This window comes from Poecilia latipinna, unplaced genomic scaffold (assembly GCF_001443285.1).
Source record: "Poecilia latipinna isolate Pla-1442-1.1 unplaced genomic scaffold, P_latipinna-1.0 Scaffold1246, whole genome shotgun sequence".
NCBI lineage: Eukaryota > Metazoa > Chordata > Actinopteri > Cyprinodontiformes > Poeciliidae > Poecilia > Poecilia latipinna.
In genome coordinates this window covers 13,253-32,895 of record NW_015113862.1, presented here as the reverse complement: position 1 = coordinate 32,895, position 19,643 = coordinate 13,253, and the positions used below count along the sequence as shown (strand labels likewise).

The 19,643-nt window shown below is 42.7% G+C and overlaps 1 protein-coding gene across 4 annotated transcripts in view; it reads left to right on the top strand.

The window, feature by feature from the left end:
• dmxl2 (Dmx-like 2) overlaps positions 1–19,359 on the top strand; it is a 52,746-nt gene extending 33,387 nt beyond the window's left edge. Inside the window, exons 26-55 of one of the 4 annotated variants that reach the window (XM_015054358.1) lie at positions 508–618; positions 1,384–1,553; positions 1,747–1,844; positions 1,953–2,118; positions 3,199–3,460; positions 3,568–3,770; positions 3,877–4,260; positions 4,864–5,046; positions 5,147–5,437; positions 5,525–5,716; positions 6,169–6,245; positions 6,335–6,465; positions 7,540–7,785; positions 8,072–8,254; positions 10,157–10,347; positions 10,453–10,586; positions 10,680–10,765; positions 10,867–11,068; positions 11,369–11,486; positions 13,301–13,366; positions 15,103–15,189; positions 15,381–15,502; positions 15,637–15,775; positions 17,440–17,500; positions 17,578–17,705; positions 17,806–17,883; positions 17,984–18,075; positions 18,156–18,208; positions 18,312–18,529; positions 19,093–19,359. In XM_015054358.1, coding sequence (XP_014909844.1) covers positions 508–618; positions 1,384–1,553; positions 1,747–1,844; positions 1,953–2,118; positions 3,199–3,460; positions 3,568–3,770; positions 3,877–4,260; positions 4,864–5,046; positions 5,147–5,437; positions 5,525–5,716; positions 6,169–6,245; positions 6,335–6,465; positions 7,540–7,785; positions 8,072–8,254; positions 10,157–10,347; positions 10,453–10,586; positions 10,680–10,765; positions 10,867–11,068; positions 11,369–11,486; positions 13,301–13,366; positions 15,103–15,189; positions 15,381–15,502; positions 15,637–15,775; positions 17,440–17,500; positions 17,578–17,705; positions 17,806–17,883; positions 17,984–18,075; positions 18,156–18,208; positions 18,312–18,529; positions 19,093–19,302 — 4,682 coding nt within the window. In that variant the 3' untranslated portion in view covers positions 19,303–19,359. The remainder of the gene's footprint in view (positions 1–507; positions 619–1,383; positions 1,554–1,746; positions 1,845–1,952; positions 2,119–3,198; positions 3,461–3,567; positions 3,771–3,876; positions 4,261–4,863; positions 5,047–5,146; positions 5,438–5,524; positions 5,717–6,168; positions 6,246–6,334; positions 6,466–7,539; positions 7,786–8,071; positions 8,255–10,156; positions 10,348–10,452; positions 10,587–10,679; positions 10,766–10,866; positions 11,069–11,368; positions 11,487–13,300; positions 13,367–15,102; positions 15,190–15,380; positions 15,503–15,636; positions 15,776–17,439; positions 17,501–17,577; positions 17,706–17,805; positions 17,884–17,983; positions 18,076–18,155; positions 18,209–18,311; positions 18,530–19,092) is intronic. The other 3 variants (XM_015054360.1, XM_015054359.1, XM_015054361.1) reach the window with 3 other exon arrangements.
• Positions 19,360–19,643: the final 284 nt, after the last annotated feature.

The window sequence follows — 19,643 nt, the reverse complement described above, 5'->3', positions numbered from 1 at the left end:
GTCGTGTTGAAATTTAAATTATTTTTTTTTTTTTTTTTTTTTTTGGGGGGGGGGGGGGGGGTTGGGGGGGTTTGCCCTGCCTTTTTGTCTACCATCACTGTAGTTATTAACCTTTGTAAGAGATAATACTCTTTAAAAGTTGTTATAAGAGTGTAAGACAAACATGCTTTTATTTGATTGCGTGTTCCAGCGTGTCTTTAATCTCCAACCATCAAATCTTCAATGACCAAATCAGCAAAAAGTGCCTGAACTGTTCCTCCGTACTTTTTCATTATCATCGTCTTTTTTTTCCTCCTTCTTCTTCTTCTTCCTCCTCGATTTTCCCTCTTGTTTATTTAGTCTTTTGAGAGCAAGACATAAGCAGGTTGTTCCAGGGCAGAGTAATCACAGAAGAAGGTTCACGGTCAAGAAACGTATCTCCTTTGACAGGATTACACAAACTGACATATTACAGGAGGGGCTTTTTTTGCATTTTTCTGTAGTAATAAATCTCTTCTGTTTGTTTAGGTGGCGAGGCTCTTGATGAGTGTGGACTGAGGTACCTGCTCGCCATGCGTCTTCATACCTGCCTGCTCACGTCTTTGCCTCCCCTGTATCGCATGCAGCTGCTTCACCAGGGTAAAAAAAAATAAAATAAAACATAGTTTGTTAAATCACCAGTTAAGGCTGTCAGGTGAATCAAATAGGTTTCATTACATTGAGCCGTCTTGATCTGCAGCACAAAAAAGTATTTAATAGTGTTATTTATGGATATGTGTTTGTGAACTGTGTGTGTATGGAGTTAATGAAGTTTTACTCATTTAAAATGAAGAGATGCGCTTCTAGTTACAGTCACGTACACACACACGTTTTCTGTCTCCAATCTGCTGCAGCTTCCACCTGCTACAATCTTTATTACCTATTTGGAAAGTCTTTAATCGCAACATTTGTGTACATTAGGAGGAGGTGGCTCAGTGAAATGTAATGTATTTCCTAAGCAGTTATCCTTTATTAGTTATCCTTCCTGTAGAGGGTGTTTCTGACCTTCATGTCAAGCTTGTAATCTGTCTCGCGTTTTTGTCAGACATCATTTTTATTTCTGTACTAATACCCCAGTTATTGCCCCTGTGCAACATTCACATCTTCTGGGAAGCTTAGCTTTTGGTTTTAATTAGCTGACAGCTGTATGTATTCTGTGCAATAAACACAAGTTTCACTTTATCTATTAAATCCCTGAAATAAATTGAACCTCTTTGATGATATGTTTTAGCCTCATGTCATTTCAAGGCATTTTGCGAGGCCGCGTCAGGTTCATGTTTCACTTTTATTAAATCCTGTCCAAATTCAATTCAAGCCAATCGTGCCTCTCTCTCCTCTCCATCCCTCCATCCGTCTCCATGCCAGGCCTTTCCACGTGCCACTTTGCCTGGGCCTTCCACTCGGAGGCGGAGGAGGAGCTGCTGAACATGATTCCTGCCATGCAGAGAGGCGACCCACAGTGGTCTGAGCTGAGAGCTGTGGGAGTGGGATGGTGGATACGCAACATCAACACGCTGCGGAAAATGGTGGAGAAGGTACCGATTTAAAAAAAAATAAAAATCAGCCTGAACACTTTCAGAAAATCTAGAATAAAAGTGTAAAATAACCTGCGATTTTTATTGAGAAAAATTTCTAATTTGCTCAGCACGTCTGAGTATTTGCTGTTGTGAAGTATCAGTTTAAGGCTACAAGTAAACCAAGTAACTGAGCCGTTTTGTGTGACATCAGCTGGGCAAAGCTGCATTCCAGAGGAACAGCGATCCTTTGGATGCCGCGCTCTTTTACTTGGCCATGAAGAAAAAAGCCGTTCTGTGGGGTCTATTCCGGTAGGATCATGTCACGGGATGCACTGCTGCTCTGTGTATTGTGTTTTTGTTTTCAGTGTATTTTTAAACCTCATTGAGATATTCAACAGTCTCATTTTCATCTCTCAGGTCTCAGCATGATGAGAAAATGACTCAATTCTTCAAAAACAACTTCACTGAGGACCGCTGGCGAAAAGCAGCTCTAAAAAACGCTTTCTCCCTGCTGGGAAAGCAGCGCTTTGAACAGTCTGCTGCTTTTTTCCTATTAGCTGGCTCCCTTAAAGACGCAATAGAGGTGAGGAGAAATAGACACACACACACACACACACACACACACACTTCCTGATTTACACAGATAGATACCCAGGAACAGCTTATTACTTCCGAGTCTTCTCCTGGTCTCTGTTTTCATTTCCCTCACAGTAGCAGTAAAATGAAAGAAATAAAAGTCTATGAAATTTAAATTTCTACATGAAGCATAATAATGATATATGTTGCTGAGAGCAGCCTGGCAGCCTTTTGAGTAAACACTTAACGCTGATAAAATTCATAACAATCTTGTATATTTTTCTTTGGCCTGAGGTTTACAGCCGCACAGTCAAAACATGCAGATAGAAAATGACAAGAAAGCAACTTTGAGCATTATGTGTTTCTAACTCAAGGTAAAGTGAGACAAGAATGACCAAGTTAAGGAAATCTAGAATGACTACGTGCAAATTACATGTTTAGGTCCAGGCTCTGTGAGCACTGTTGGATTTTCACATCAACAAAATAACAGGGTTTCTATATTGTCTGTTATTAGTATGAAAAAATGAGGGAATTTATTTATTTTTTTTACATACTACCATGTCTATAACTATGGAAAAATTGGAGAACAGTTTGAGTTTCTATACTTTTTCTTATTCTGCAAAGACAAAACGGTGGCATTCCAGCGAAAATAAAAGCATTTTTACATCAATTTATGTTAAGATGTTGATCCGTGTTCCTGGTAATGCTAATCATAACGTTGTTTTTGTCCAGTTTGATCACAGTAGTTTATGACTTACAGACATATTTACTATTAAACATTTAAAACAAAATCCAAAAAGGCTGTTGTCTTTTGGTTTTTGGTCACCACTTCAACTTAACTCTGCATTTATTCAGTTAATTTGTGAAATGAAAGTATCACTCGTCATAAATTACAGGATCTAATCCAGAATGTGTTGGGAACATTTGTAAGAACCCTCAAACTTTTAGCTCTATTAGCTGTTGCTCTATAATCACTCAGAATAGCTGAGTATTATGAGTTCAACCGTTTAAAAATGTGTCATTTTACCCTTCATATGAAGTTTAGTTGTGCTGCACTGTAGACTGAACGCTCCTTCATGACGTGCAGGTGTTGATGGAGAAGATGGAGGATCTCCAGTTAGCCATGATAGTCGCGCGGCTGTACGAAGCCGACTTTGAGAATTCGTCCACCTGCCAGGGCCTCCTGTACGAGAAGGTTCTGGGCTGCAACCGGGACGGGAGCGCCTATCACTGCTCCAGGCTGCATCCAGACCCGTTCCTTCGCAGCATAGCCTATTGGATTATGAAAGATTACACCCGAGCCCTGGACACACTCTTGGAGAGAAACCCAAAAGAAGAGGAGAATCCAGGTAAGCAGAAAACCTGGGAACAAAACGAGCCTTACTTGCTTTCGTCATGATTTTTGTTGTATGCAATCCTTATTCTTCATCTCCTTCTCTTCCCTCCTGTGCGTCAGATGTGATGGTGAAGTCTTGCAACCCTGTGGTGTTTAGTTTCTATAACTACTTGAGGACACATCCTCTGATCATCCGTCGGCACTTTGCGAATCCAGAAGGCACGGCGACCAACGTGGGCCTCACCGCTGAGAAAAGCGGTGCAGATGAGATCAACCTTATAGAGCGCAAACTGTTTTTCACCACTGCCAATGCACACTTTAAAGTAAGCTCGGTTCTGAAATGGTTACTGTCCAGTAGACGTCTGGTATCTCTGATGCGTCGTAATTATGTGATGTCGATCTGTTTACCGTGTTTGTTTCGTGCTGTAGGTGGGCTGCCCGGTTTTGGCTCTGGAAGTGCTCTCCAAGATTCCCAAAGTAAGCCGGAAATCTGGCTCCTCGTCTCCCAGCAAAGCTCCGTCGAAGGCAAACGTGAATACGAGCCAGCCGTTAGAAAATGGCACCCAGGGCGGTTTGGACTGGGGTTCCTCTGCAGCGCCAGCTCCTGCCTGGGGAGCCAACGACGGCGTCGGCGGGCTGGACTGGAGCCAGCCCGTTGTCAAGGTGGAGGAAGACGAGCTGCAGCTCGTCTGGGGCGATGACAGGGAAGACGATGAGGATGAGGATGAAGATGGCTTAACCATGAAGAAACCAGAGATTGAGGACAAAGGCTCAAAGAACGATGGTCCCAAACTGCAAAGAGAAGACTCACAGGTATACATCTATTAAAAATAGCTCCAGTCACAGATGAAATCTATTTATTTTTGTTTCCACTTTGCTTTAATATTCATATTTTTCTTTTCATAATCCATTTGAACAAACTGCTGTATATACAACAATCATACACATAAAACAAACGTCTTGAGTTGGGAGCAGCAATCCCCCCAAAAAGTCAATCTTTATTTTCTTTTACTCAATCCAAATGTCCTGTGTTCTTTGTCGCTGTTCTGTAAAATGTCCATTTTGGCCTCTTTTCCTTGTGTTGGTCTTCCTGTCATCTTTTCCATCATTTTCAATTTCTACTACAGCTTGTATCTGTTGCATTATAGTAAGGGATCTTTTTACCGGCTACCAGCTGTATTTAAACCTGGTGAACACTCATGTACTGTATCAAAGTTAATATGTTTGTATTTAACTTGCAAACAGTTAATAGCCAGATTTGTTCTTTATGACACTAAAAGCAGCCCAAGTACTTTTAGTGAAAATCATGGCTTAGAGGATTATTATTAGAAGATGATGTTATATTTCATACTTTATAGGACTGATTTTTTATATAGTTTTTAAAACCTCTAAACACTCAGTTTTCCTGTTTTTTAGGGTGAGTCCGAAGTGGATGTGATTGCAGAGCAGCTGAAGTTTCGTGCGTGTTTGAAGATCCTGATGACCGAGCTGCGGACGCTGGCCACGGGTTTCGAGGTAGATGGAGGGAAGCTCCGCTTCCAGCTCTACAGCTGGCTGGAGAAGGAGATTGCAGCAATGCACAAGATCTGCAACTACAAGGTAAACTCCAAGAAAACAAACTCAGCTGGGGAGAAAAGGAAAGCTTTGCCCGTCTTTTCTGATTTAGTAATTCTCTGCACGTATTGGTTAAAACACACAGGTGGAGGGAAAAGAGGAAGGCCCAGAGTTCGAGAGGGACCGTACGGCGTCTGTGGACATTTCAGACGAGGCGCTGGACAACATGGAGGCCGGGGCTTACGAGCGTCACCAGATGGAGCGACGTCGCCTTCAAGCCAAGCAGCAGCACTCTGAGAGGCGTAAAGCCTGGCTGAGGAAGAACCAGGCCCTGCTGAGGGTCTTCCTGTCCTACTGCAGCCTTCACGGAGCCAAAGGAGGAGGGGTCACCTCCGTCCGTATGGAGCTTCTCTTCCTTCTGCAGGAGAGCCAGCAGGTGCGCCACACGCTGCCATTCACAATCTTTTATTGGCCTGCTTGAATGTTTGGCACGGTTTCGAACGCCTCATCTGTGTCTGGGTAGGAGACCACGGTGAAGCAGCTGCAGTCCCCGCTGCCTCTGCCTACAACCCTGCCCCTGCTGTCTGCGTGCATCGCCCCCACCAAGACGGTCATAGCCAATCCCGTTCTCCACCTGAGCAACCACATCCACGACATCCTCTACACCATCACAATGATGGAGGCTCCGCCACATCCGGACGTCATCGACGATCGGGTCAGGACTCGAAACGGGAATTTTTACATTTGAAACTTGTGGGGATTGAGGAAATTATGATTTCGTGACCACTCGGAGCACTTCTTGTTAAAAATATGCTAACTTACAGAAACTCTGTGTCGTAACTAAGATGATTATTTTTTTTCCTTAAAGCACTGAAAACTGGAGCAGTGGATTTTTTTCTCTTCATCTCTATTCATATTTTATGGCAGAAGTTTGAGAGCAGCTTGGAAAACATTTGGCACCATCAGTACCAAATGTCACTGATGCTTAAGACGGAGAACAAGTTGCAAGCTTCTTGTCAATTCATGTGTGCTTGAGTTTGAATGCAGCCCGATGTTCTGCCAAAAACATTTCTTTCTAAGGAAAATGCTGCTGGAGTTGAAGTGTGCAGCTTTTCCTTGTATTTGTTGTTCATTTCCATGATATAACAACTATTCTTTCATCCTCAGGTAAATGCTCTTCACACGCTAGCAGCGTCTCTTTCTGCTTGTGTCTACCAAGCCCTATGTGACAGTCACAGTTACAGGTAACCACAGGTCCATCAGTCAGCGAGAGACTTGACTTAAACTCCTGCATGGTGAAAATAAACACTTTTCTCTGCTTTTGTCCTCTCAGCAGTCAAACAGAAGCCAACCAGTTCACTGGGATGGTGTACCAGGGGCTGCTGCTAAGTGAAAGGAAGCGGCTTCGCACGGAAAGCATTGAAGAACATGTTACTCCAAACTCTGCTCCTGCGCAGTGGCCTGGTAACCAGACACTCTTCTTGGTGTTTTCCACATTTAGGAGAGCTACCCTCCCCTTAGGGAGCGAATCAAAAACTCCATCCATTACTGCGATTATTTCTGTAAACATCTGCCTGCTTTAGATTTGTTATAAGAGCTTATGGCGAAAGAGCAGACAGAACAATGAGCTTGATTTAAGTTGCAAAATGTACTGAAGAAATAAATAAATGAATAAATGGACATCGTAAATTCAGACAAAATTATACCAATGATTCCCCCGAAACATCAACATTTCAAAAGATGCCAAAAACACCACAGACATTAATGAATGGGTCAAGGGCGGTTTAGCTGAATTGAAACATTAACTGAAAATAATCAGTTGTCCTATTTCAGGATCTTAAATAGTTTTATCACAAACTTCTCAAAAAAAATAATCAAATTTCACCAACAGTAAAATTAACAATCCTCGACAAAGCTGCTGAATTTTGAAGCTCCCAATCAGGTTTTTGTTGCGTTTTGGGATGTGAAAGCCAGACAGGTTCACTCCAGCCAAGTACAGCCAGCACTTTTATAACAGCGGCTGGATGAATGAACAGGCCTACAGGCTTGGTGGAAGTTGGTTAAATACCTGCAGTTACTTTGCTCATCTTTTTCCCCTGCTGTTGTGCCCCCCCTGTAGAGCTGTGGCGCCCCACACTTCGAAAAGCCCAAAAAAGATGACAGAGGCTATAATAATTTTCCAGAATCCTCACTGGATGTGGAAGTAGCATATATGAAAGCATCAAAGGGTTGACTTGGAGGAAATGTGAACAGCAGAGGGAAGTGTGTGCGTGAGTGTGTGTGTGTGTGGGGCGGGGGAAGCAAAGCAGACAATCTGTGTTTATGCAGAGAGGCAGATGGTGTTCTATAATAGGAGCTCCATGGCCTTCAGGAAAGAAATAGAAAGACAGAGACTTATCACGCCATCATGCAAATGTTTCATAAAAGAGCTCTTCATTGTGTCTGTTTTTTTTTTTTGTTGTTGTTGTTTTCTATGACTTTGCAAATAATTTTGGGGAAAGAAAAAAAGCACCGTGTCCCCCCCACCCCTCGCTGCAGGTGTGTCGTCCCTGATCTCCTTGTTGACGTCTGCGAGGGAGGAGGACCAGCCGAGGCTCAGCGTTCTGCTGTGCGAGGCGGTCGTGGCCGTTTATCTTTCGCTGCTTATCCACGGCCTGGGCACTCACAACAGCAACGAACTCTTCCGCCTGGCCGCGCATCCCCTCAACAACCGCATGTGGGCGGCCGTCTTCGGAGGAGGAGCAAAAGTCATTATTAAGCCAAAGAGGCCTGAACTTCCACCAGGTAAAAAAAGAAAAGAAAAGAAAAGAAAATGCAGTTTTGTATTCACACTCACACGGTCCTCACATCGTCCTCATCCCCCTTTGCCCTCCTCTGGGTATTCACATCCCAGCTAACTCTGATCGCATCTTGCGCGTCCGCGGCGACCGCTCCATCCTTCTGGAGTCTGTCTCCATCATTTTTTTTATCCACCTACCCCTGACCTGATGATGTTCCAAAGATGCTGCTGCTGCTGCTGCCACTGGTGTGTAGTGTCTTGTGTGAGTGTGCCCTCTGCCCTGTGTCCCAGTGCCAGCTGAGTTTGAGGCAGCCAGTCCAGAGGAATCTCAGGAGACAGGAAGACCTGAGCAGAGCCACCTCTCCCCAAACCCCTCTCCCATCCCCACTGAAACCCAGCACCCCAATCGACCCCCTCCTCCTGTTTCAAGGGGAGAGGGGCTGGGCACTGTGGCCCCAGCAACTAAGGCCAGCTGTGAGTAACGAGGCTGGTAGATTGCAGTGCTGGTTTGCAGGATTGCGGTGCATGGTAACTGTACAGGTTTGCGTTGTTGCCGATGCTTGACTGACTCTCCTGCCTCTCTCTCTCATGAAGCTCCCTGCTGAATGCCCTTCAAGAACATTAGAACTGATTAGTGCTATGAAGACATTTGTGCTCATTGTTATGATAAGCAGCAACCATGTGAGGGTGTGAGTGGATTTGTGTGCGTACGCACCATCGCATGTTCATGTCGTAATGTCTCCTGTGCTCATTTTTGTTGTCACTAAACAGCTGCCCTTAGCCAGGAGTGCTCAGTGGACAAGGCTGAGCCGGCCTCTCAGACTAGATCTGAATCTGAGACTAAACCAGGTACACTCGGAGAGGGTTTAAGAACAATGTGTTATCTAGAGTACTAGAAGTATGTCTGCTATTTTTATAGCCGTGTTTCATTCTGAATGTTCTGTGCCTCGTAGCTTTTTCACATCTTGACACATTACAACTACACGCCTGGTTGGGTTTTGAGGTTTTATGTCGTAGACCAGCACAAAAGAGTGCATGACTGAGCAGAAACTCGAAGAGGGATTTTATGAAATCTGTAAGCGATACAAACAGGTTTAAATAAACAGAAGTAGTTGAAGGATATGACTACATTTTACACTCTGAATGGCATTTTTAACTGAAGTAGTTAGATGTGGAAGAGCGCAGAGATTTTGCCACAATTTTTCCGGAAATTATGGGATGTTTCATTCATTTCAATGGCGGCTGAGATTATCACAAAAGCTGAATATGAATATTTCCACGCACAGTGGAAGATGTCAAACTAAAAGACACAATGTCCTGAATGAGCGAAATACGGCAGAAATTGAATAAATAATAGATTTAATGTGTGGCTCTTTTGCCGTGACCAAGTGTTTTTATCTGCGTATAACCTAATGCAGTACCTGTGCTGCTAGAAATCCAGGTTTACGGGCAGAATTGAACACCGTTCATTAATAGTATTTCACTCTCCAGCTGTTTTTGTGTGGAGAGAAGATTGGAGCTGGCATTTGGACGGCGCATCTCTGTCACGTCCGATGCAGCTCTCAGCCGCGGCCGGGAGGCTTTCAAAGAGCTTGTTTGGAGCTCAGACGATCGTAAATGTCAGACCGCTGAAACAGATCTCTTGTTGAAACTCTGCCCTTTTGAGGTTCGCTGCAGTCTCACCTCCATGCTGCAGAAACACAGCCATGCAGAAGCAACATTTATTTTTAGCTCCTTATTGACATCCTTAACACTTTTTTTAATAAAATAGACAATTACGTCTGTCTCACTTGAGTGCTGTGGATTGAAGGCAATCCTTTGTTTATGACTTCTCGGCACATGTGTCATCTGTGTTTGATGTCTTTTTGTGTGTTTTTAAGTATCACTTCCTGATAATTTATTTTCCTTTGTTATCTGTGTGTCTAACTGCACTGTCTACTCTGGTTTGTGTGTTGTCTTGTTTTGTCTGGTGCAATGCCAGAGATAGTCACCCAGGATGATGGTGCAGGTTTGTGCATACCCTACAGTGTCTTGCCCTGTGTCTCCATCCTAAATGTGTTTGTCTTCATGTGTCACCCCTCTCCCAAATGCCTGAGTTTTCATTTGGGTGGTAAAAGAGACAAAGCCAGTGCTGGTATTTCTGGTATGACTAAGGTTGTTGTTTGCAGTTTTAACTCCAAGTCCATGTGGCTTAGGCCCCTGATAGAGTGTGGATGCAGTGTTCCTCCTCCTGATCTGCTTTTCACCTGCTTCTGGAATGAAAATGAGGCTGAGTCTAAGCTCATCCTCATTCTTCTCGCAGCCTCCCCGACAGCTTTCCTCTTCTGAGGTCAGTCGTAAATATCTTAAGCTCCTTGTCGCTCCTTCACATGCCAGCGGCCCCCCCTCAGCCGCCTGCGGAGGACGTGGACCGATACAGGCGCAGATTCAACATGAGGATGCTGGTTCCTGGACGCCCCGTGAAGGAGACGCCCGCCACCCCGCCTCCTGTGCCTGCAGAGAGGCCCACCTACAGAGAGAAGTTCATTCCCCCCGAGCTGAGCATGTGGGACTACTTCGTAGCGAAAGTAAGACATTAACCTGACAAGCGGTTCGTGTGACGCACAGCCTCCGCGTTACATAAAACGGGCATTTTTTTTTTCTCTCCGCTTACCTTCCTCTCTTCCTCTCAGCCTTTCCTCCCGCTCTCAGAGAGCAATGCTTTGTATGATTCAGACGAAAGTGGCGCTGAGGATGACGACGATGATGACGATGCCTTCCTCTCAGACACACAGATGACAGAGCATTCGGACTCCAGCTCCTACAGGTTGGCTCCATCTTTTCCTGCTTAGATATAACTTTCTTTTTTGAGCCGGTGTTTCAGGTTGAAGTCTTACCGTTTTGTTTTGTTTTTTCTCAGCTGGACTTTGATCCGTTTGGTTATGGTCAAACTGGCTCATCACAACGTCAAGAACTTTATCCCTCTCACTGGACTTGACTTCACAGGTACTCTGCTTAAATCTAATGTGGACCCACACATGCAGCATATCAGTGCACTTCTGACTGTATTTAAGCACACCATTTCTCTTTGTTTGCGGTGATCTCAGATCTACCAGTCACTTCCCCTCTCAGCAACGCAGTGTTGAAGACTTTGGAGAACTGGGAACAGCTTTTACTGGAGCGGATGAACAAGTTTGAAGGTCCGCCTCCCAATTACATCAACACCTACCCCACTGACCTGAGCTCGGGATCTGGACCCGCCATACTGCGACACAAGGCCATGCTGGAGCCAGACAACACGCCCTTCAAGTTAGTGCATTCAATGTCCTTTTTATTTCAAGACTCTAATTTCACAAGCATTTGTATTCAGACCCCTTTACTCTGACGCACTTACATACAATTTGGGGACAATTGCCTACAGTTTGTATATGTATACTTATGACTGGATGCTGTGAGCTCTTGAAAATCAAAGCCAGATGTTTTTTGTTTACACACAATTATTGGGGGGGAAGATACTATTCTGGCAGGTATTTTACGAATTGCTGGAAAAATCAAATTTTAATTTTAAAAAGTTAACTGGATCTTTTTTTGCCCTATTATTGTTTCCAGGAATAAGAGCCATCAGTCCTTCCCAGTTCGACGTCTTTGGCATTTCCTGGTCAAACAGGAAGTTCTCCAGGAGGCTTTGATTCGTTACATCTTTACCAAGAAAAGGAAGCAGAGTGAGGTCAGCAGAAGATTCATAAAGAAAATCCTAGTTCAGTTTTCCCTGATTAGCTGACTAAAAACAACATATCTACTTATTAAATGGTTCTTTATTTGATCTGGCCCGTTGGATCAATTTTATTCCATATTTTGTCCGTAATTAAGAACATCCTCCAACATGATTATTTTGTTGGTTTGAAGAGATCCTTCAGATTTTTCCAGTGATGGTTTTATTGATGTGTTATGAAGAGTCTTATCTGCGATGAATAACTTTCTTAATGTTCTCACTTTAATTTAACACAAAAGTTTTTCATGTGGTTGAAAATCAGAGCAGGACTAAAGCAAAGTCAGATCTCAGCTTGTTTTCTTTCTTTCCTTCTTTGTTTATTATTATTATTATTATTATTATTATTATTATTATTTGCATGGGGACACATGCTAAGTATAAACAATTACAGAACACTAACATTTATAGCCTTAGCAAAGTTGTAATACACATCACCAGATAGAGCTATAACAACACAAAACGCTATAAGACAATAAAACCAATGTAGCAAGATAAAATATACACAGCATAAATCCTAGAATTAACTTGAAGTAGACAACCATGAAACGAGAAGAAGTCATGGAAGCATCATGGGCTTTCTGGTAACCATGACTACAAAGCTAGTTTTCTTTAAGAAAGTCTTAAAACGTTCCAGTCTGGAATCGGTGTCAAGTCCACATATTAAAACATTACAAAACATTTCCATTTTAATAAATGTCATAGAGGCACAGGCAAAAACTGTTTTATAAAACTTTAAAATGGTTTTACTTTTGGATTAAAAATGTCGTGGCGATCTAATGACAGTTATGTACTGCAGGTAAGACATTGACTACTCATAAGTACATGATAAAACCCCACTTTGAAAATTTTGAACTATTCCTTTAAGGAAAGGGCAAAATATCCGTGTTTGATGACGTTGCTTTTTTAACCTTCTCATTTTATCTCGCAAACCAGTTGAATTTTTTTAGACGAACAGACCAAGAATCACAACATTAGATTACAATAACCATTGTAGTGTGAGGATTAATTAGGCTTATTTAAACGAAGCAGGCACCATTTTGTTTGGCCAAAGGAAGAAAGCCATTGAGTCTTTATTATGATTTTGCCACATGTTAGTACAGTTTTCCTCCAGTATGAACAAACAATCTACAAAGAGCTCATGCAATTTTGCATTGAAAGCTTCCTGCTTTGATGTCTTTTGAGACCTTTTAGTGAGATTATTTGGACCAGTGAGGAATCGTCCATCAGACAGAGTGCAGGCCTGACTGTCCACCATAACGCTGTCGGACAGAGGAAGTTGCCCACTGAGCTTTTTCTCTCTATTTATGTTTTTTCTTAGTTTCATTATCTTTGCTTTGACTTCTCATCTTTAATCAGGCACAAGACAGATCACTGCCTTCTGTGATGTCTGGATTTGTTTGGAAGAAAGTAATCACTTATACCCCCTTCCACCTCCCCCCCCCAAAAAAAAGAAAAGAAAAGCTTTTATATCTATGAGACACGTTCCACACGATTCATGTGCTTAGTCTTGTGTTATTACAAGTGAGATATCAGGCAGCAGCTACAACATTCAGATTCACTGTTCATCCATTCTAATGACGAGGACTTTATTAAAATAGACAAATTTAGTTATTTCTATTTTTTTAACAAGATTACAATGACATTCTGTGAGTCCTCTTCATTTTCATTTCATGTTTTTTTTATTTTGTTTTTTTTCTGTTTGTGCATGTGTTTTGTGTTGTGACATGTTGGTTTGTTTCGTGTCTATATTGCCTCTGTGTGTTGTGTAGTCTTTAGAGAACCATGTGGACCGTATAAACCCAAACTGCATAGCTGGAGCTAGCAGTCCCTATAAGGTAGTATCATTTACTGTCCCAGCCCGGGCCCTTTTGTCTCTGAGCAGCACTGCAAAGCCAAGCTTGAAGGAGAAAATGTTTAAAAAAATAAATAAAATAAAAAGTCTGCTGCACCAGCTGCATAAGGTTTTAGTTTTGCGGTTTGTGGCGTCACCAAACTGGGTGAAGTTCTGGTTTTCTCCTCTCCAGCTTGGCCTAATAGTGACCGCTCTGGCTTTTTGATTTTATTTTTATTTTTCCATAAAATCTCCTCCTGGCTCTTAGGCTTAGATCTGATGTTTGATCCTTTCCTCTCACTGGGACATCCATTCACATTTCTCCTCACAACCAAATCCTAAAAATAACACGTCTCCCTTCGTGTCTCACTCCTTTTTTTCCTGCCTAACTGGACTGATTCTGCTGGACTTAAAGCAAGCAAGCGATGGCACACTCAGTAGATCGACTAACTTGCATGCTCACTGTCAGGGCTACGGGAGGCTTTTGTAGCTGTGCAGAGTGTCATTTACAGCAGCAACTCATATCTGCAGTCTAAATATTTTATACTTACATTGAAGCCATGCGTCTACCATGCAGTGGTGCATCTCCATAAACTAAAGTGATATCAGAAAGTTAAATTTTAATTTTTTTTGGTAATTCAGTTTTGAAAAAGTGGAACATTTTTACAGATTACCTGCTCATAGAGTGATATATATTTGTTTCTACTAATTTTAACATAAAAAGAAATGTAAAATTCAATTTCTTAGAACAAAATAGTTTTTAATGCAAGAAGGTGTTAGCCTACTGAAACAAATGGGCAGTTTCAGCACCAAAATTAAGGCTAGTGGTGGAAACTTCCTTGTCGCAGGAGGTTATATCCATTTCATAGCCGGCTACAATCTGATTAATGATAGGCCGACACCGGTAACTTAGCAACCAGCACCGATAACTGAGCAGACGATACTCACAAACAAGGAGGAGGCTACTCACTTGCGTTAGCTTTGGAGAGGCTGCTAGCATGTAGCCTCTGCATGCTAGCAGCCTCTCCTAACATGCAGAGGCTACATGCTAGCAGCCTCTCCTAACATGCAGAGGTTGGTCACCCACTGCATTTCCTGCTTCCTCTGCCGGCCACTCTGATTTCCAAATGAAATACAACATCCATCCTCCAGTCCTTTCTCGCCTCAGTTTAGCTAAGTTGTTTTGACATCATTTCTGGCTCAAGACCGGGTTAGCACAACCAGTATAACAGCTGTTGCTAAAGGTAACATAGGTCGTGACATTTCTGTGTAAAAAATCTATTTTTATTAGTTTTATGCAATAAAATATACAGAGAGGAATACGTTGTTGATTATATGAGCATTAACAACCATGGAGATGAACAGAAATAGATGGTTCAAACATATCACTCTGAGTAATGAATCTGTTTCATTTCTTAAAATTGAATTACTGAAATAAATAAACCTTCTGATATGATTCTAATTTAATAAGATGCATCTGTAATACTCTTATTATGGCCTTTCTCTTTTATTTGAATGAAACTTCAGGGTGCGGGAATCTTTTCTGAAGCAACTCTAAGTCGAATGCCCCAAGTCGACATTTTAAATTTACAGTCCTTTCCTGCTTCACTAATTTTACCGGGAAATGAATTTAATCTTCTTTTCAAAGAGCAAATCTCTCTGTCTTTTACTGACTAGCTTCAGATCCCTGAGCTGCAGCTCTGATGTCTCCTCAGCTTTGGTTTTTCTTTTGCTGTTCAGGTAGAGGCAGATCTGGGCTATCCTGGAGGAAAGGCCAAAATCATTCACAAGGAGTCTGACATAATTATGGCGTTTGCCATTAACTGGGTAAGTGTTTTCACATTTTGGAAATATGTATGTTTTTTTGCCAGCATGCAAGAAGTGAATTGACATTGGTCAGAAAATGTCTTGAATTTAACAACTTTGTGTTTTTTTCAGTAAAGTTAGAAGCAGTTCCTCTCTGTTAATCATTGCCCTTCCTCCTTCTCCTCTTCCTCCCTGCTTCCTTCTTTTCTCAGGCTAACTCCAATGAGATCGTGTTGGCGTCCACCCACGACGTCCAGGAGGTGGACGTCTCCACTCTAGTGGCCGTCCAGCCCTACACCTGGATAGGAGACGACTTTGATAAGGAATCCCGAAGGTCAGAGTCGCATCAGATGAAAGAATAATTTTTTGTTGTTGTTGTTGTTGTTGTTGTTTCCTTGTAGCACAAAAAAAAACAAAAAAAAAAAAAACAACTAAATCTGCACAATGTGTCTCTGTTTTGCTTTACAGCTCTGACGACTTGGACCCCCGCTCCTCTCACACAAATATCGCCCAGGCAAGCTCTGTGTCCTTTGCGCCGCCGCCGATGCCGGTCTCTGCATCCATGCCGTGGCTCGGTAGCGGTCAGACCAGCATGGGGGCCAGCGTGGTACGAGCTACTTTGTTGTAAAATTTTGCACCAGGCAGTGATGAGTTTGTAGTTCCTAGCCTCTAACAGCAGGGGGAAACCAGGTTCTTTTCCCAACTCTGCTGATGGGTGAAACTCTATGAAGTGACTCTTCTTAGCATTTTTTTTTTTTTTTGGTCTGGTGGTCTACATGCGTTAAAACTTGCTCGTATTCACTAACAGCAGAAGGAACGTAAAACGTCAGGTTCAATCTTTAGCTCCAAGTCTCCGCTCATCCGCAGACAAAGTCTATGTTTTTAAACCTTATCGACATCGAGCCAAACAAAGCCGCGCCGACTAAACACCTGACCTGCTGCTGAGTCTATGAGCGCTGATACAGAGGAGAGGGCAGCTCCGCGCGGCAGAGATCGCTTGCTTATAAACTCAGATAGCTCTTGCAGCCGTCTGCCCAAGGTGCAGATTTGCGTCAGAGTACCTTACAGCCAGAGACCTCGGCGTCCCAGCCAGGCTGATAAATGTTCGGTGCGATACAGTGAAGAGGATGGGGCAGGCGGTGATCCTCTGCTCTGCTTCTGTCGTTTTCTACACATCCGAATCCTCGTGCCCCGCTGCGCTGAATTGTGGAGTTTTTTTTTTTTTTTCCTGCAATAAAAACGGGATCATTTTATAATGTTCCTGGTATTTGCTTTTGAATCTTTAGCAGGTGAAAAATGAGTTAAAAAGTGGAATTTTTCTAGAAATTTGTGATTGTTTTTCTAAATTATGGTTTATTTACTTATTAGGACAAATGTGCTGACGTGTGTAGAATATTTGACCCATCCAAGAGCAATTTTATGGAAAATAGATTCGAGGAAACGTGTGGTTCAATATTGGGGCAACATTCAGCTTATATATGATGCATTCAGCTAAATTTGATGGGTTAGGGTCTTTCTGAGATGAACAGAAAGAAAAGACTAAAGGAAACAGAAACGTTTACTCCACTTTTAGGGAGTATATCACATTTTGCTGCTGTATGGTGTTTTTTTTTTTTTTTTTTTAAACAAAGTTTCTAAATGACAAGAAAAATGCTTCACAGCAACATTAACAGACACAAAGCACCAGGATTTTCTTTTTAACGCCTAATGTGTTTGGATGACCTTTTAATTTTCTTGCTAAGAATCTTAAAAAGTTGCCAGATGAACGAAAGCCTGTCTCAGAGCATCACCTCAGTGCTTCACTGTAGGCACAGCGTTCTTTATTGCAAGCATTATTTTTGCTCATCCGTAGCTTCAAAGCGCTCTTGTTTTGATTCCTCGCTCCACAGAGCAGAGTGGGGCTCGTTTAGTGCGTTGCGTCCCTTACTGTGGAAACTGAAACCTCAGTGGCCGCAGCCACCAGGTGCTGTAACAGTTTTTGAGCACCTGCCTCCTCGGGAATCTGGTTTCAGCCTTTACTTCCTCTTTTGGCCATGCTAACACTTATGCAATGCTAAATCCTTTTTGTTTCTAATTTGCAGAGGGGGTTGAATAATTTCAGATGTATCTGAAATTGTACAGTTTTAAAGTGAGCGGTTTACCAAGCTGATATAAATTAACCATTTATAAATGTACATAAACTCTATTAAGCCTCTATATTCAAATTTTACCAATCTGGATTGCTGAACGTTTTAGAAGACTTTATCAATATTAACTTTATTTTTTTTCCAGATTATGAAAAGAAATCTGAATAACGTGAAGAGGATGACATCGCACCCTGTTTATCAGTATTGTAAGTGTCTCCGCTTCGCTGCTTTCAACAGTTAGTTGTGATGAATTTTCCTCTGACATGTCGGCGTTGTGCCTCAGACATGACGGGGGCTCAGGACGGCAGTGTGAGGATGTTCGAATGGAACAGGCCGCAGCAGCTCATCTGCTTTAGACAAGCAGGCAACGCTCGTATCACCCGGCTCTATTTTAACACCCAAGGCAATAAGGTACACACGCACACACACACACACAGAGAAAGAGGGAGAATATTGGCTGTGTTTTGTCTGCTCGCTGGGTTGTTCTGATTTTTCTGAAATCCTGCTGCAGTGCGGAGTTGCTGACGGAGAGGGATTCCTCAGTCTCTGGCAGGTCAACCAGACGTCCTCCAACCCCAAACCGTACCTGGTGAGGTCGACTCACATCAGACTGTTGGCGACAAAAACAAACGCTTCCAAGTAAATCCTGAAATCACTGTTCTTCATTTTTGTTCTTTCGTTGCTGTCAGAGTTGGCAGTGTCACTCCAAGACCTGCGGCGATTTTGCGTTCATCACGTCCTCCAGCCTGATCGCGACAGCCGGACAGTCCAACGACAACAGGCAAGCGTCCGCGCCGAGAAACTAAATCCAAGACGTTTTGTTTTTAAAAGTCAGGTTGATTATTATGTTAATATTTGCAGAAATGTTTGCTTGTGGGACACTCTGATTTCACCTGGCAATACCATAGTCCACGGTAAGAAATCTGATGTTTAAAAACATAAGAGCCACAGGTATTAATCCACCATAACAAGCTGCTCTGTGATGCACCCTTCATATTTCTTCCCCGCCCCCCTCAGCGTTCCCCTGCCATGAGAACGGGGCCACTGTTCTCGAGTACGCTCAGAAACAGCAGCTGCTCATCACTGGAGGCAGGAAAGGCTTTGTGTGTGTGTTTGACATCCGCCAGAGACAGCTGCTGCACACTTTCCAGGCCCATGACTCGGCCATCAAGGCGCTCGCTCTGGATCCCTTTGAGGACTTCTTCGTCACCGGCTCTGCAGAGGGAAACATAAAGGTAACCAGTTTTTATTGGATTTTTTTTTTTTTTTTAAGTCTGATTGACATATTTCTTATGGTAACTTAAATAAATACGAAGTAGTAGTTATGATTTAAGTAAAAAGAAAAAAGAAAGAAAATGGACCACATTCCACAGCCTGTAAGTCTTTGGACACTCCCCTTTTGGTCTCTATCTGGTTTCCGTTTGTAGAAACAAAAATGAAGCAAAAAGTAAAAGCCCGTGGAACTACATAGCACTACGTGGAACTACAGATCAAAATCACAGTAGATTGAGTCAATGAACCTTGGTACTAAAGTGCAAACTAGAATCAAGAAAATTGTAAATGTTTTATTCTAAAATACATCCAACATTTATTCCGGTGTTTGTAAAAGGTAACAGATTTCTAAATGCTCACACGCCATCAGGCCGAGACACATTTGCTTGTGCAGTTGTTTCTTTGATCAGTATAAACAACAACAGTGAAACATCCTCTACGAAAAGATTTGTAAATGTTGATTTGAGAAAAAAAAAAAACAACAAAACAAAAAACAGTGGTGTTGGATCTGGGTTCTTCTCTCCAGGTCTGGAAGCTGGCGGGCCACGGCCTCATGCACTCCTTCAGCAACGAACACGCCAAGCAGTCCATCTTCCGCAACATCGGCAATGGCGTCACAAAGGTGGAGACGCGTCCGGGGAACCGCATCTTCACCTGCGGCGCGGACGGCACCCTGAAGATGAGGGTTCTCCCTGACCGCTACAACATCGCCAGCAGCATCGTTGACATCCTGTGATGCCTGCTTCCACATCTGACGGTCCAAAGACGAAAAAGACAAGTAGAAAAAAAAAAAAAGACAAGCAAAAAAAAATGTGAAGGCTCGTCAAACGGCCTTTAAGTGAGCATAGTTCGTCAACAGCTTGCCACGCTTTTTGGCACCTTTGAGTGCGCAGAGGTCATGGGTTTACTGCGGGAGTAGGTGTCGTCCAGAACGACAAAACCAGAGCTGCAAACGTTTCTTTTCGCCCCCGAAGGCTGAAAACAAAAAGTTACAAGCAAAACGGTATCATACTTGATTTTAAAAGCTAGATTTGTTGTAATTTTATTGATGAATCTCTTCTCATAGAGTGTGTCCAT